Raw genomic sequence first — 12,715 nt, 5'->3', positions numbered from 1 at the left:
TTTTTAGCCAACGACCGATGCAAAAATGCGACGCAATTGCAATTTTTATGTTCGAATTCCTTTTTCTTTTGCCTCTCTCTGCCATTTACTCAGCGCGGAGATGTGATTAACTAGCGAGTTTTTTTCTTTTTAATTCTTTTACTTTTCACCAACCAAATGTATGCCTACCGCCTTAAGAAAGCTTTGTATGCATCTACATATGTCTTTATGTGTGGTTTGTGGAATTTGTGTTTGCGCGTCAATTGAATTTGCAACAATCAAAGCTGTTAATGAATATAAGTAGGCGTTCAAGTAAATGGGCGTTGATGAGTTGAGCTTCCGCTTTGGTGCGTTTATAGAGCGCGAGTGCTGATATGATTCGTTTGTGCATTTCTACTGAACTTTTTCTATCTTTTGAGGAATTGGTTAGCTGTGACAAATTTTCGCCTGTGAATTTGATGTATTGCTCTGGGAGGAGTGATTTATGGGCCCACGCTTGAATTAGATAGTGCAGTTGTTCTTGGGAATCTTGAGCAAATTCAGTCGAGTTTTGAAACTAGCCAAAATGGAAAGAGAAAACGTTTGAGGAAAGTGTATAGGCACGGAAATTTTGCTTCCAAATCTTAAATATTACCAAAAGCTCGGGATATTTCTCTGACTACAAGTCATTTAGAAATCATTTATGACTTCTAAAAAGCTCACAATTGGGAAGCAGTAAAGGAGTCTTAGTACCACTTGAGTTTGGAAAGTTGCAGTGACCTCATTTGGAAATGTATTTTCTCCATTCCACAGCAATGATTTTGAGAAATTACCAAAGCGAAATGCATTGACAATTTTCGACATTTCTGCAGTATTCATATCCTTATTGAAATTTGGAATAAACTCTTCCTATTTCAGACTTGCTTAACGAATATAAGCTCTCCCTGGTCAACACTATTTTTTATCAGTTACGATCAGATAGAGATCCCAATTTGTGTGTTCCCAAATGATTGTAACGTACAGAAACCTTGGTCACGACTAATATAGACAGAGAGTCCTCTGTGGTCATTACTGCTATAGACGTTAACCAAAGGGCAGGCTGGAAAAGCTTTTATAGATTATACTCAGCTACCAACTTTTATTTTAACATTGAAAGTGACGATCAGAGGGAGATTCTAATTTGTGCGTGCCAAAATGATTGAAACATATATGTTTTGGTTGTGATCGATGTAACCCAGAGTTGGCCAGTGAAAGCTTTCATTTTGTGCCTGCCTGTGTACAAATTGTACATAGAGCTTTTGAAAGCTTCTGCACGCGTGCCTATGAAGTGGCCAACTGTGATGTAAACAGAGCAGATAAAGCTTATACTCGCCACCAGTCCATATAAAATTTATCGAAGGCGTTATAAAACTTACGCGTCATATATTTTGGTCATGACTAATACAGATGAACTCTTGTTGTCATCACTACTGTAGAGCAGTGATGCAGTAGAGAGAGCTTTTATTTTGTACCCACCCGACAAAATTTGTACAGAGAGCAAAAGCTTAGCACGCGTGCCTGTAAAGCTCCCAAGTATGCTGAAGAGCAGTGGTGCTCAAAAAATCCCCAACGAGATATAAATCTATCGTCACGAAATGCTGCCGGGCATTCATATGCTTGCCTGGGTGTTCGAATTTTGACAGTGCGAATTTCGCTTTGGTGAGTTCGCCGGCATTGTGTTTTAGCTAACTTTTATATGGGCGCGGATGAGTAAAAGCTCTCTATGAGCATCACTGCTGTGGAGCCACTCTTCGATACTTATTTGGTAGCTTTTATTTTAACCTTGAGAAAAGAGTGGAAGTAGGAAGCTGACTTCTAACGGGTGATTTTTTAAGAGCTTGATAACTTTTTTTTTAAAAAAAACGCATAAAATTTGCAAAATCTCATCGGTTCTTTATTTGAAACGTTAGATTGGTCCATGACATTTACTTTTTGAAGATAATTTCATTTAAATGTTGACCGCGGCTGCGTCTTAGGTGGTCCATTCGGAAAGTCCAATTTTGGGCAACTTTTTCGAGCATTTCGGCCGGAATAGCCCGAATTTCTTCGGAAATGTTGTCTTCCAAAGCTGGAATAGTTGCTGGCTTATTTCTGTAGACTTTAGACTTGACGTAGCCCCACAAAAAATAGTCTAAAGGCGTCAAATCGCATGATCTTGGTGGCCAACTTACCGGTCCATTTCTTGAGATGAATTGTTCTCCGAAGTTTTCCCTCAAAATGGCCATAGAATCGCGAGCTGTGTGGCATGTAGCGCCATCTTGTTGAAACCACATGTCAACCAAGTTCAGTTCTTCCATTTTTTGGCAACAAAAAGTTTGTTAGCATCGAACGATAGCGATCGCCATTCACCGTAACGTTGCGTCCAACAGCATCTTTGAAAAAAATACGGTCCAATGATTCCACCAGCGTACAAACCACACCAAACAGTGCATTTTTCGGGATGCATGGGCAGTTCTTGAACGGCTTCTGGTTGCTCTTCACTCCAAATGCGGCAATTTTGCTTATTTACGAAGCCATTCAACCAGAAATGAGCCTCATCGCTGAACAAAATTTGTCGATAAAAAAGCGGATTTTCTGCCAACTTTTCTAGGGCCCATTCACTGAAAATTCGACGTTGTGGCAGATCGTTCGGCTTCAGTTCTTGCACGAGCTGTATTTTATACGGTTTTACACCAAGATCTTTGCGTAAAATCTTCCATGTGGTCGAATAACACAAACCCAATTGCTGCGAACGGCGACGAATCGACATTTCACGGTCTTCAGCAACACTCTCAGAAACAGACGCAATATTCTCTTCTGTACGCACTGTACGCATTCGTGTGGTTGGTTTAATGTCCAATAAAGTAAACTGAGTGCGAAACTTGGTCACAATCGCATTAATTGTTTGCTCACTTGGTCGATTATGTAGACCATAAATCGGACGTAAAGCGCGAAACACATTTCGAACCGAACACTGATTTTGGTAATAAAATTCAATGATTTGCAAGCGTTGCTCGTTAGTAAGTCTATTCATGATGAAATTTCAAAGCATACTGAGCATCTTTCTCTTTGACACCATGTCTGAAATCCCACGTGATCTGTCAAATACTAATGCATGAAAATCCTAACCTCAAAAAAATCACCCGTTATTAGCCCAGTCAATATCAACTTTATTTCAAAGAGTTATGGATACCTTGGAATGATCGCCCTACTACCGATGAATACGGCGACAGACTCGCCTTAATTGTGGCGTAAACTACTAAGCTTTAATAGGATATAGCCTATAAATAAGTTGAGTCGATTGCACGATAAATGCTATATAAATTAACTTAGATGTGTTATCGCCTTTCTGATTTTGGACGAAAACTAGTTTCACTGGACATACATATGACAAACGAGCGTAGTTAAGGCCTACACATCTTTGAAAATTGTTAAAAGCCAGAGCTAATAATTTTCTGTCCAGTTTGTAGAGTGATCGAGCGTATATCGGATGCAGCAGGATATACATTTTTAGGTCAGAATAAGAGCTCTTATTTTACATTTTTCAGCTCTTACCACCACCATCATTATATTCTAATAGTAGACTTTCGTACACGGCAGCTTAGTACTAGTGAATCTTGTCGTTGTAGCATTACCGCTGCTCCGAATACTTCCATCTATGCTGGCGATGCTGCTCCGTCTTGTGCGACTACCCGAACTAGGGTTGAAGTGGCTGCTAGACTTAAAGGAAGTCAGCACAGCGATACAACAAGGATCTAAAACCCATACTTCTAAAACCAGTTCGGGGAGTCTTCAACCTTAGAAATTGCTGTATTCCAAACTTAGCAGTTGCACTTAGGTCAGCTAAAAACTCTATACCTAGGAGTTTCTGGCTTTTCCTACATAGTGCAGGGTAATCGCAGAGTAAGTGCCTGATTGATTCAATTTCTTCTTCGTCGTGGAAGCTCCTGCTGTAGTCATTGCGACTGACTTTATTGAAAGTGAGAATTTCGCTCGATCTTCTTATATTCAATTTCGACTACAAAAGCTTCGTTGTATTGCAGATTTCAGTGCGTTTCTATCTGGTACCCGCTGCTTGAAGGCAATGTTCCCTTAATAAGATCTTGCAGGAAACGATTGGTAATCCTACCGTCTTCCGTAGTGGTGAAAGTGGAATGTACCTATATGAGGTGCAAAGCGGTCTGCTCTGCCATGACTAAAACAGGGAAAACAACACATCATACTTTTTATCAACTAGGCTGTCAGCTCTTACCATTAAAGCGGGCACAAAACACTCCATCCCCGGTGTTATTTAGCCCCATTACGGTCTCGATTCAAGAATCCATTGTTCTTTGATAATCGTACGACTGTATACATCCTCCCCTAGGAGACTCGTAAGTTTGCCCGAATGGCATCGTTAATGCTTCAGTTTAATTTTAACGATATTGTTTATCGTCTAAGAGCCGTTTTCTGAAGTATCCTTTAATTTTAAGGCTCACTTTATGTTTAAAGACTATGCCTAAATTTAAGTATTTATGTTATCGGCTTCTGACGTATGCTTGTTTCTTAGTTGTAAACCAATTTAAAACCGATAATGAAGTGCTTTAGTTTAAACACAATCATAAATTTTAATGCATTTTAATTTTGAGAGTTAATTGTTTTTTTCTGCAAAATATCTGTTAAATCTGCATTGTAAGAATGAACGTTAAGGATTAATGAACACATTTTGATGTCGTTTTTATTTATTTTAATTTTTTTAATTTTTGTTAAATTTGTGAACAAAAAAAAAACAAAAAAATAATATTTAGAAGATAAAATGATAAAATTTCATATATCTTATAATAGGTAAGTTGTGCATTATTATGATCGTTAGTCAAGCTGTTTAAACGGATTTGAAATACAAATCACATCAGCAAAAAAATTAAATTTTACAAAAAAAGTGACAGCAACAAAATAGTCTACATATACATATATATCAACTTCATATATATATAGTATAACTTGTTTGTAATTTGTGTTTTGTAATTATTTCGTGAAAATTTTTGTATACCGATCAAAATACTAAGCCAAATCCAAAAAAAGTTTTGCTTTTTTCTGGTTGTTTTAAAAAAAATATTTTTTTTATTTAGTAGTCTGAATACAAGTCGGTTTTAATAAATGTCGCTTCGTAGTTTCTAGTTAGAATTTTTTTAATTAGTTTACAAATTATTCTAAAACTCCAATTTTTCACAGCTTCTGAGCATCAGATGACAGCTAATAATTCACCCAATCAAAAACCTGTCTCCTTCACCTCTAGGCAGATTAGGGCGTTCACCCTACAAGCAAACGAAAAAAACGGCAGTTTCTTTTTAGAATAGCTCTACTTGAATAAACGAAATACTTCGTTAGCAAAAGTTTAATGAGCTTTGAGCGAGCTTTAATTTATTGGCATTAGGATGGTACCCAAGGGTGATATCAACTGAGAGATAAGTACTACAACAAGGTACTTGGTTACTGAAGTTTGGAACAAACGCGATTGTAATTTCGAGTCAGGAACATCAGTGTATCACAAGATATGACTAAAAATGTAACACGTGACAGGACAAAAAAAAATAGATTTCTTTATTTTCTAGTACGGTCTAATGTATACACTTATTTATGTAGGTACGTTAGGTGTGCCTGTGTAGCCACATTTCTTTACTAATTAGTTCAATCTCTCATGCTCCAGCGCATTCGCCGCTTGGCCTGTCTCATTGGCGCGCTAAATTGGCGTTTCAAAAAATGTATAAAAACAAAATTGAAAAAAGCGCATAATAATAAATGCACGAATTAAACTAGGAAAAAATAGTAGTAAAAAAAAATTAACAAAAACTTGTAATTTAACTACGCTTCACCTATGTATTTATGCATTGAAGCCACAACAGCTAGGTATATATAGCATTTAAATTTAGTACATACAGATATACACACTATATATATATAAGTAAGCATTTAGAATCAAGTTTCGCCTTTTTTCACCATTGTTGTGGCAAATCAAGTTAGAAAGCGCCGATTTAGTTCGCGTTTAACAGCAATCGAAGGTGGTTCACTCACTGAGGACGTTCAAGGAATATTTTGTGTGTACATATTCGGTTTATATTGGAGAGTGACTCATTTTTTCCATTTAGTGTAGTGAGAAATAAGGAGTTGTAAAAAATGGCATTCAGCGGTTGCACGGGTAATAAAAATCAAGATAGTGTTTGCTGAGGAATGTTGAAAAGAATAAAATAAAAAAAAAATTCTTACAGGCGGTTTCTCCAAAGCAATTTAAGTGAAAAATAATTTTAATATTTTGAATTTTATGTGGAAATGGACAGAAAACTAAAAATCATTTTCCATTTAAATTACTGGCGAAACCGGCTGTTAGCTTAATACGATAAGCAGTACAAAAAAAACTCCGTTTAAAAAGCATGAAATTCGAAATCAAATTAAAAGAAAAAAAAATGTGTATGACATTGTGCTACTCATTCAAAGTTGCAAAGAAAACAACTACGAAAAATGCGGCATTATGGACAGAACTCTAGGAAAACTCAGCCGATGGGCTGACTAAGGTGTTCTTAAAGTTGACCCAGAAAAGCAAGAACTAATACTTTTAACGGCCAGGAATAAGGTCTCAGCTTTGAAGGACTAAATTTGAATAGAAAAATTCAACGATTATAAAAACGAACAAATATCTAATAGACATACTAGGTTAAAGAGTAAAATTTTGCCTTTTACTCTTGTGAGTGCCTTTTCGGGAAAATGTGGGGCCTTAGCCAAAAAGTTTTACTCTAGATATCTTGTATATACAGTAGCCGTACGTCTGATCTTATATTAGGGTGCCCTAGCTCTTCGGAATAGTAGTGCGCACTGCTTGCTAACCACTACACCACAGCGGCCGCCATACGTCGAGAATTTGATACCTCCGCCTAGAATCATCATGTCATGGCTCCAAAATGTAACCCTTTTCTGAATCTTGTTCTTCCTCTTATTGGTTGGTACTTTAACTGCCTAAGGGATTTTGGCCGAGTCTGACAAAGTAAGCCATCTTTGAATGCCTGCTGTTGGCGTTATGCAACCCTAAAAGAACTTTTAATTTACTCGAAAAACCCAGACTGAATTTGCTGAGCTTGGCATCGGCCGACTATTACACGCGGCAGAAGGCCGAACATCGCCTACAGTGAATTCTGTAGATACTGAAGTACAAAAACAAACAGGAAACTGTAGACTACCTTCTTTGCAAATGTGTCCAGCTTGAGTTAGGAGTAGTCCGTTTTAATATCTGTCTGATATTAGTCTCCACAACATTTGCATAGTCATCCTGGGTTTATGGTACTAAAACAAAATTTATGGGCAGCGTTCTGTAGCACTAAATTTTCAGTGTAATTTTTTTTTAACCAAGTTAACATTTTTTTCTAGACATTTTTCTAGTAGCTTCTTCCTTTTTAGAAGTTTTTTTTTTTGGAAAAAATTTTCAGTATCAGCGTCAAATTTTAATATACATTTTTTTTTTATAAAACTTTTTAGTACTAAATTGCCAGCCTACATTTTCCATCACCCAGCCTCCAATACTAAAAGTTAAATTCTAAGCTTTTAGAACAGGCTTTTGCGTCTAAAAGTTTGGGCAATCAAGTGTAGTCTAAAACATATATTACAAATTTTTTAGTACATTCAAAATTTTTAGAACAAAATTTCTAGTACGAAAGATTTCATATCTTCAGCGTTTAAATTAATTATTTTATATGGTTAGTAGTAAATTTTCGGTGAAATTTTTTTGTTTGTTTGTTACCTACTAAAGATTTTGTACTACGTTTCTAGTAGTGGTTTTTGGGACTCAAAGTTTAGGTGCAGTGAAAAATTTTAAGCATACATTTATAATAAATTTAGTATTTTTAAAACAAAATTTTTAGTAAATTTTTGTTTTTATTCAAACCAAAATATTTTTGCATTTAATCAATTAGTACTAAATTTTTGTTCCTCAGTTTTTAGTACCAAAGGTTTAGAACAAAACTTTTGGTACTGTCTTTTGGGACCCAAGCTTTAGGTACTTAACTGTAGTGCAAATTTTTAAGCACACATTTTTTTAATAAATTAAAAAATTTTAGAACAAAATTTTTAATGCACAAATTCTCATAAATTTAAATAAACATATTTTTGCATTAAATTTTCTAGTACCAAGTCTTCGGTGTAAATTTTTTCCTTTCCTTTCACTTCCGAAGGTTTAGTGCTAAACTTTTGTTACTGGCTTAGGAAGAAAAGTTTAGATTTTTAAGTGTAGCAAATTTTTAGAAAAAACTTTATTCAGTAAAATTTTTAGTATGCAATATTTAGTACAGATTTATATTTTTAGGTTTTAGTATTTTATGGAACCGCATCCCAGAGTTTCACAGCATTTTCAATAGTTTTTCGTACAATTCTTATGAAAAAATTTTGAAGCTGTGGTTTTTTAAGGTTAACACATGTAAACAGCTGACTTTTTTTTAATAACTCCGCTAAACAAAACTTCAAACATATTGCCCTAGACTTTTCGAGTTTAAATATTTTTATGCTTTTAGTACACAATTTAGTGTAGTTATAAATAATTTTTATTTCCTTGTTACTTCAATTAAAGTGCCAATATTTATGCATGCTTCGAAAGAATTCATAACATGTGTATTTTCAATTGTGAAGACAAAGCTTTAAAGCACGTCCATCTTAAATTTTTTAGCACACTTTTAGTACACACAAATATATTTTCCAAAAAGCTATAGTAAATATGAATGTGCTCCATAGAGTTCCTAGATAGCTTAGAATACTTAATTAAATTTCTTCGTTTCTATGCAATATAGTACATGCACACATTTAGAAATTGTAATAAAAATGTTCCTTCAAAATTAACTTTTGTTTTTTTTCTGACTTTTTAGCCTCCCTCAAAAGCTTGGGCGACAAGACCGCCAACCTCTTCAGCCGCAAGAAGGAAGATGTTGAGAAGCTGGCCAAAGAGAAGGCTGACAATGCCGCTAAAATGGCCGAAGAGCAAGCCAAGGCCGTAGGACAATCGGTGCAGCAGACCAAGAGTGAGGCGGAAAATTTGGCAGCTGGTGCAGGTAAATTTAAATTACTAGTATCCAAAACAATATTTTGAAATTTATTCTGGCATAATCAATTCATAGTTGCGTACTCTTGCTCATACACTATACGTTTTCTTTACAGCCAAGGAAGCCGCCGAGTTGGCAGCTGCTGAAGCCCAAAAAGCCGGCCAGGCTGTGAATTCTGGTGTGAGCCAGGCTCAAGCCGCTGTTGATCACTCTAAGCAAGCCATCGATAGCACCGTGCAACAGGCGAACGCTGCAGCTGCAAATGCCAAGCAAGTGGCCGCCAATGTAGCCGAAGCATCACAGAAGGTGAGGGCAGCGTTGATTATAATCGATAACTCAGAATAGGGGAGCTAAAAAACTGGAGGAGTATACATATCTATAAGAAACAATTTTTTTATAGAAATGGGCCAAACTTGTTAGAGATTTTTTTCTGTACTCAATTTTTAGTACAAATTTTTGAAGCTTATGATCTATACTCTTTGTACATTTTTTGCACAAAATTTTGGGTGCAATATTTTTGGAAACAAATATGCAATTTTTTTTTCTATACTAAACTTTTATCAAAAATAAAAATTTTTCAAACCAACAATTTTACGCCTTAAGGTTTATCCACTAAAACCGTTTAACAAAAATTTTAGTACATTTTCGTGTACTAAATTTTTAGTACAATATTTTTGGCAAACAGTTGTTGTTTCAAAAGAAGTTTACTCTCTGAAAGCTATGCACTAAAAGCTCTCAGCAAAATTTTTTGGAAACTTTCGAGTGCAGCCTAAAATTTGCAAAAAATTTTTTGAACTAAATTCACTCAGCAAAAAAACATATCAAACAATTTTTTTACATAACTTTTGATCTAAAATAAATACAAAAAAATATTTAATTCAAAAATTTGCGGTCTTCATTAACTAAATTCTTTGAAAATTTTTGGCAACAATTTTTAAGATGTAAAACTTTACGTTCCTGAAAATATTTGAAGCAAAATTTTTTGTAAATTTTTAGGAACCTATTCAATGTTTTGGTACAAAATTTTTATATCAAAAATTTCTCCACTAATTTTTTAACACATGTTTTGCATGTTTTTAAGTCAAAAAAATAGTTTTATGAAAATTGAGAGCCAAATTTTTTGGTAATTAACTCTTTTAAATTTGGCAACAAACACAATTTTGCAATATGGAAGTTAAGGTTTTAAAGGCTTGTGACGAAAAATTTTACACATATTTTGAACTAAAATTTTAGAACACATTTTTTCTGCAAACGAAAATTTTGCTTTCCGAATGCTTTTTATTTAACAATGATTTTGCCAAATGGGTTTTAACTATTTTTATAGACCGAAACTCAAAATTATTTAACTTTTGTATTAAAAAAACTTGAAGAAGCTGAAGTAATAGTTTGAGCCATTTGAAAATTATTGTGCTTATTGATTACAAATATTCCACTCTATATAAATTTTGGTAAAATTTGGTTTTAGTTAAAAAAAACCCTATTAAATCTTTTAATAAGAATACCAAAAAAGCAGAACTGAAAGTGTACTAAAAATTAAAAAAGGGACTAAAGTCCATTTGATTTGAAATGTTGCCTTTGCACGTTTTAATTTTTTTTATATAAAACTACTAACAAGTAGCAAGAGTGTAGTAAATTTTTGTATATATTCTTTAGTCTAGGCTTTTAATTTTTTTTAAAATTTTTTTTGCGAATAATGATATTTCAGAGCATTTTTTAGTGAACGTAAAATTTTTTATATTTTTTTAAAATGTTAAAAACAAAATTGCCCAAACGGAGCGTATTATTTAAAATATTCCAAAGCGGGAAAGCTTATTTGAAAACCCGCTAAATTTTGTGAATCAATTTTGAAAAATACTAAAGTACTAATAAGTGTCATAAAATTTTACCCAAATAATACAAAGTCAAAATGAGAATTTGCATTGAAGACAAGGAAGAAATAGTTTTCAGTTTTGAATTCATCCACATTTTTTTCTACCAGGCCGCGGCCAATGCCGTCGATCAAACCAAGAAGGCCGCCAACGATGCGATCAACAAGAGCGTAAAGGCCGCCGAACAGACAGTCGATACGAAAATGAAGGAAGCGGAACAAGCTATTGACGGTGTCGTTAAGCAGACTAGCCAAACGGTCGACCAGAAGATGAACGAAGCCAATCAATTTGTCAGTCATAAGCGTGAGGACTTGGAAAAGGTATAAGCAGTTTACTTTAGAATTTTCAGATTTTCTTAAAAAATGTCTCTTACTTTTAGACCATCCACGATGGCGCCGCAACTGCTCAAGAATCTGCCGGCAATCAGGCAGCCAATCTACTCGGTAAACTGCACCTCGGCAAGTAAGCAGAGAACAGTTAAATTGTTTTGAGAATTTACAGGAAGAAAAAGGAGAGGAAGTAAGGAAGAAAGAATGAAAGGAAGAAAAGAAGATTGCACGGAATGAAGAAGTAAACACGAAAGCGTTAGAAGTTTAGTTATGTAATTTGTAATACAGAGTCAGTTTTAAAGTAGGCAGTGCGAAAAAAATTAAAAAAATTTATTAAATTAGCAACAACATGAGCAAACACTTGCAACTACAGCCTATGCACTTGTCGGAAAAGAAGAAATCAAACTCATTACAAGCCATCATAGATATAAAAAAAAAATGTTGAACGCAAAATACATATAAAAAAAATATATATATTAATTTGAAAATATTCAGAAAATTGCAGGAGCAGATAAAAAAGCTCATTTAGAGCGCTGGGGAACCTTAGGTAAACTAAAAGCTTGCAAGCAGAAAAAACTACATTCTTCAGGTGTGATCGTTAAGCAGAAAACTCTTTTTCCGAAATGCTTTTTAAAAATATACTTACCGCGAGAGAGAAATGTGTTGAATTATAGTAAACAAATATTTACAAAAACAAAGTATGTAATATATATTTAAATATATAAATTCTGTAAAATCAAAAAATGTAAACACAAACAACAAGCACTGCTGTCATTAGCGATTCTAAGGCTATATAAATAAAATTAAAAAAAAAAACTATATAAATTTTGGATGTCCAAAAGCAAAGATATTAATATTTTTGAAAATTTATGCGTGTAGGTTGAGTAAAACTATAAAAAGTGAAGAAAACTATTTTAGATAATCATAATGAATGCAGAAAAGATTAAAATGTTAATTAATCTTTCTTTTGTAATTAAAATTGTTTTTAAACCTAAACTTTTTTCGAATATTTTTTATCAAAATAAAATTTTTTTATTGTAAATTTGGTTTAAGAAATGAATTATTTTTACAAAGTTCTTTTTATTCAAAACAAAAAATTTTTTCCTGTCAATTTTTTTTATTTAAAAATTAAAAAACATACATACAAATATTTACTCCAAGCTGAAAAGAACAATTATGAAAAATGTTAAATTTAAAATTCAGTCGAATCTTATGAATTTAGAGTCATTTAAAGAATTTGTTAGGGGTTTAATCCATACATTCAATGTACTAAACGCAAAACAATTTTTTGTTTTTTTTCGGATTTTTATTTTCAATAAGTGAAAGTCAACATATTTTCATTTATATGAATTTTTAATGAAAATATTTTCCCCTTCTGTACAACAAATGTACATTTTTTAAATTTTTCTTGGGAGTACTTTGTTAATTTTCATGTCCTAAATTTTCTTTTTAAATTTAATTTGTTTTTATAATTTTTTTAAATAAATTT

The 12,715-nt window shown here is 33.6% G+C and overlaps 1 protein-coding gene across 4 annotated transcripts in view; it reads left to right on the top strand.

Moving 5' to 3' along the window:
- LOC118744218 (KNR4/SMI1 homolog) overlaps nt 1–12,042 on the top strand; it is an 83,314-nt gene extending 71,272 nt beyond the window's left edge. For 2 of the 4 annotated variants that reach the window (XM_036477082.1, XM_036477085.1), the window contains 4 exons: nt 8,856–9,038; nt 9,145–9,335; nt 11,008–11,217; nt 11,277–12,042. In XM_036477082.1, coding sequence (XP_036332975.1) covers nt 8,856–9,038; nt 9,145–9,335; nt 11,008–11,217; nt 11,277–11,363 — 671 coding nt within the window. In that variant the 3' untranslated portion in view covers nt 11,364–12,042. Of the gene's footprint in view, nt 1–6,005; nt 6,152–8,855; nt 9,039–9,144; nt 9,336–11,007; nt 11,218–11,276 lie in introns of those variants that run through there. The other 2 variants (XM_036477084.1, XM_036477083.1) reach the window with 2 other exon arrangements.
- The last annotated feature ends 673 nt before the right edge of the window (nt 12,043–12,715 follow it).

The sequence above is a fragment of the Rhagoletis pomonella genome, unplaced genomic scaffold (assembly GCF_013731165.1).
Source record: "Rhagoletis pomonella isolate Grant_MI unplaced genomic scaffold, Rhpom_1.0 Rhpom_scaffold_00008, whole genome shotgun sequence".
NCBI lineage: Eukaryota > Metazoa > Arthropoda > Insecta > Diptera > Tephritidae > Rhagoletis > Rhagoletis pomonella.
Note: the sequence above shows the minus strand (reverse complement) of the source record. Positions and strands in the feature narration are given on the sequence as shown.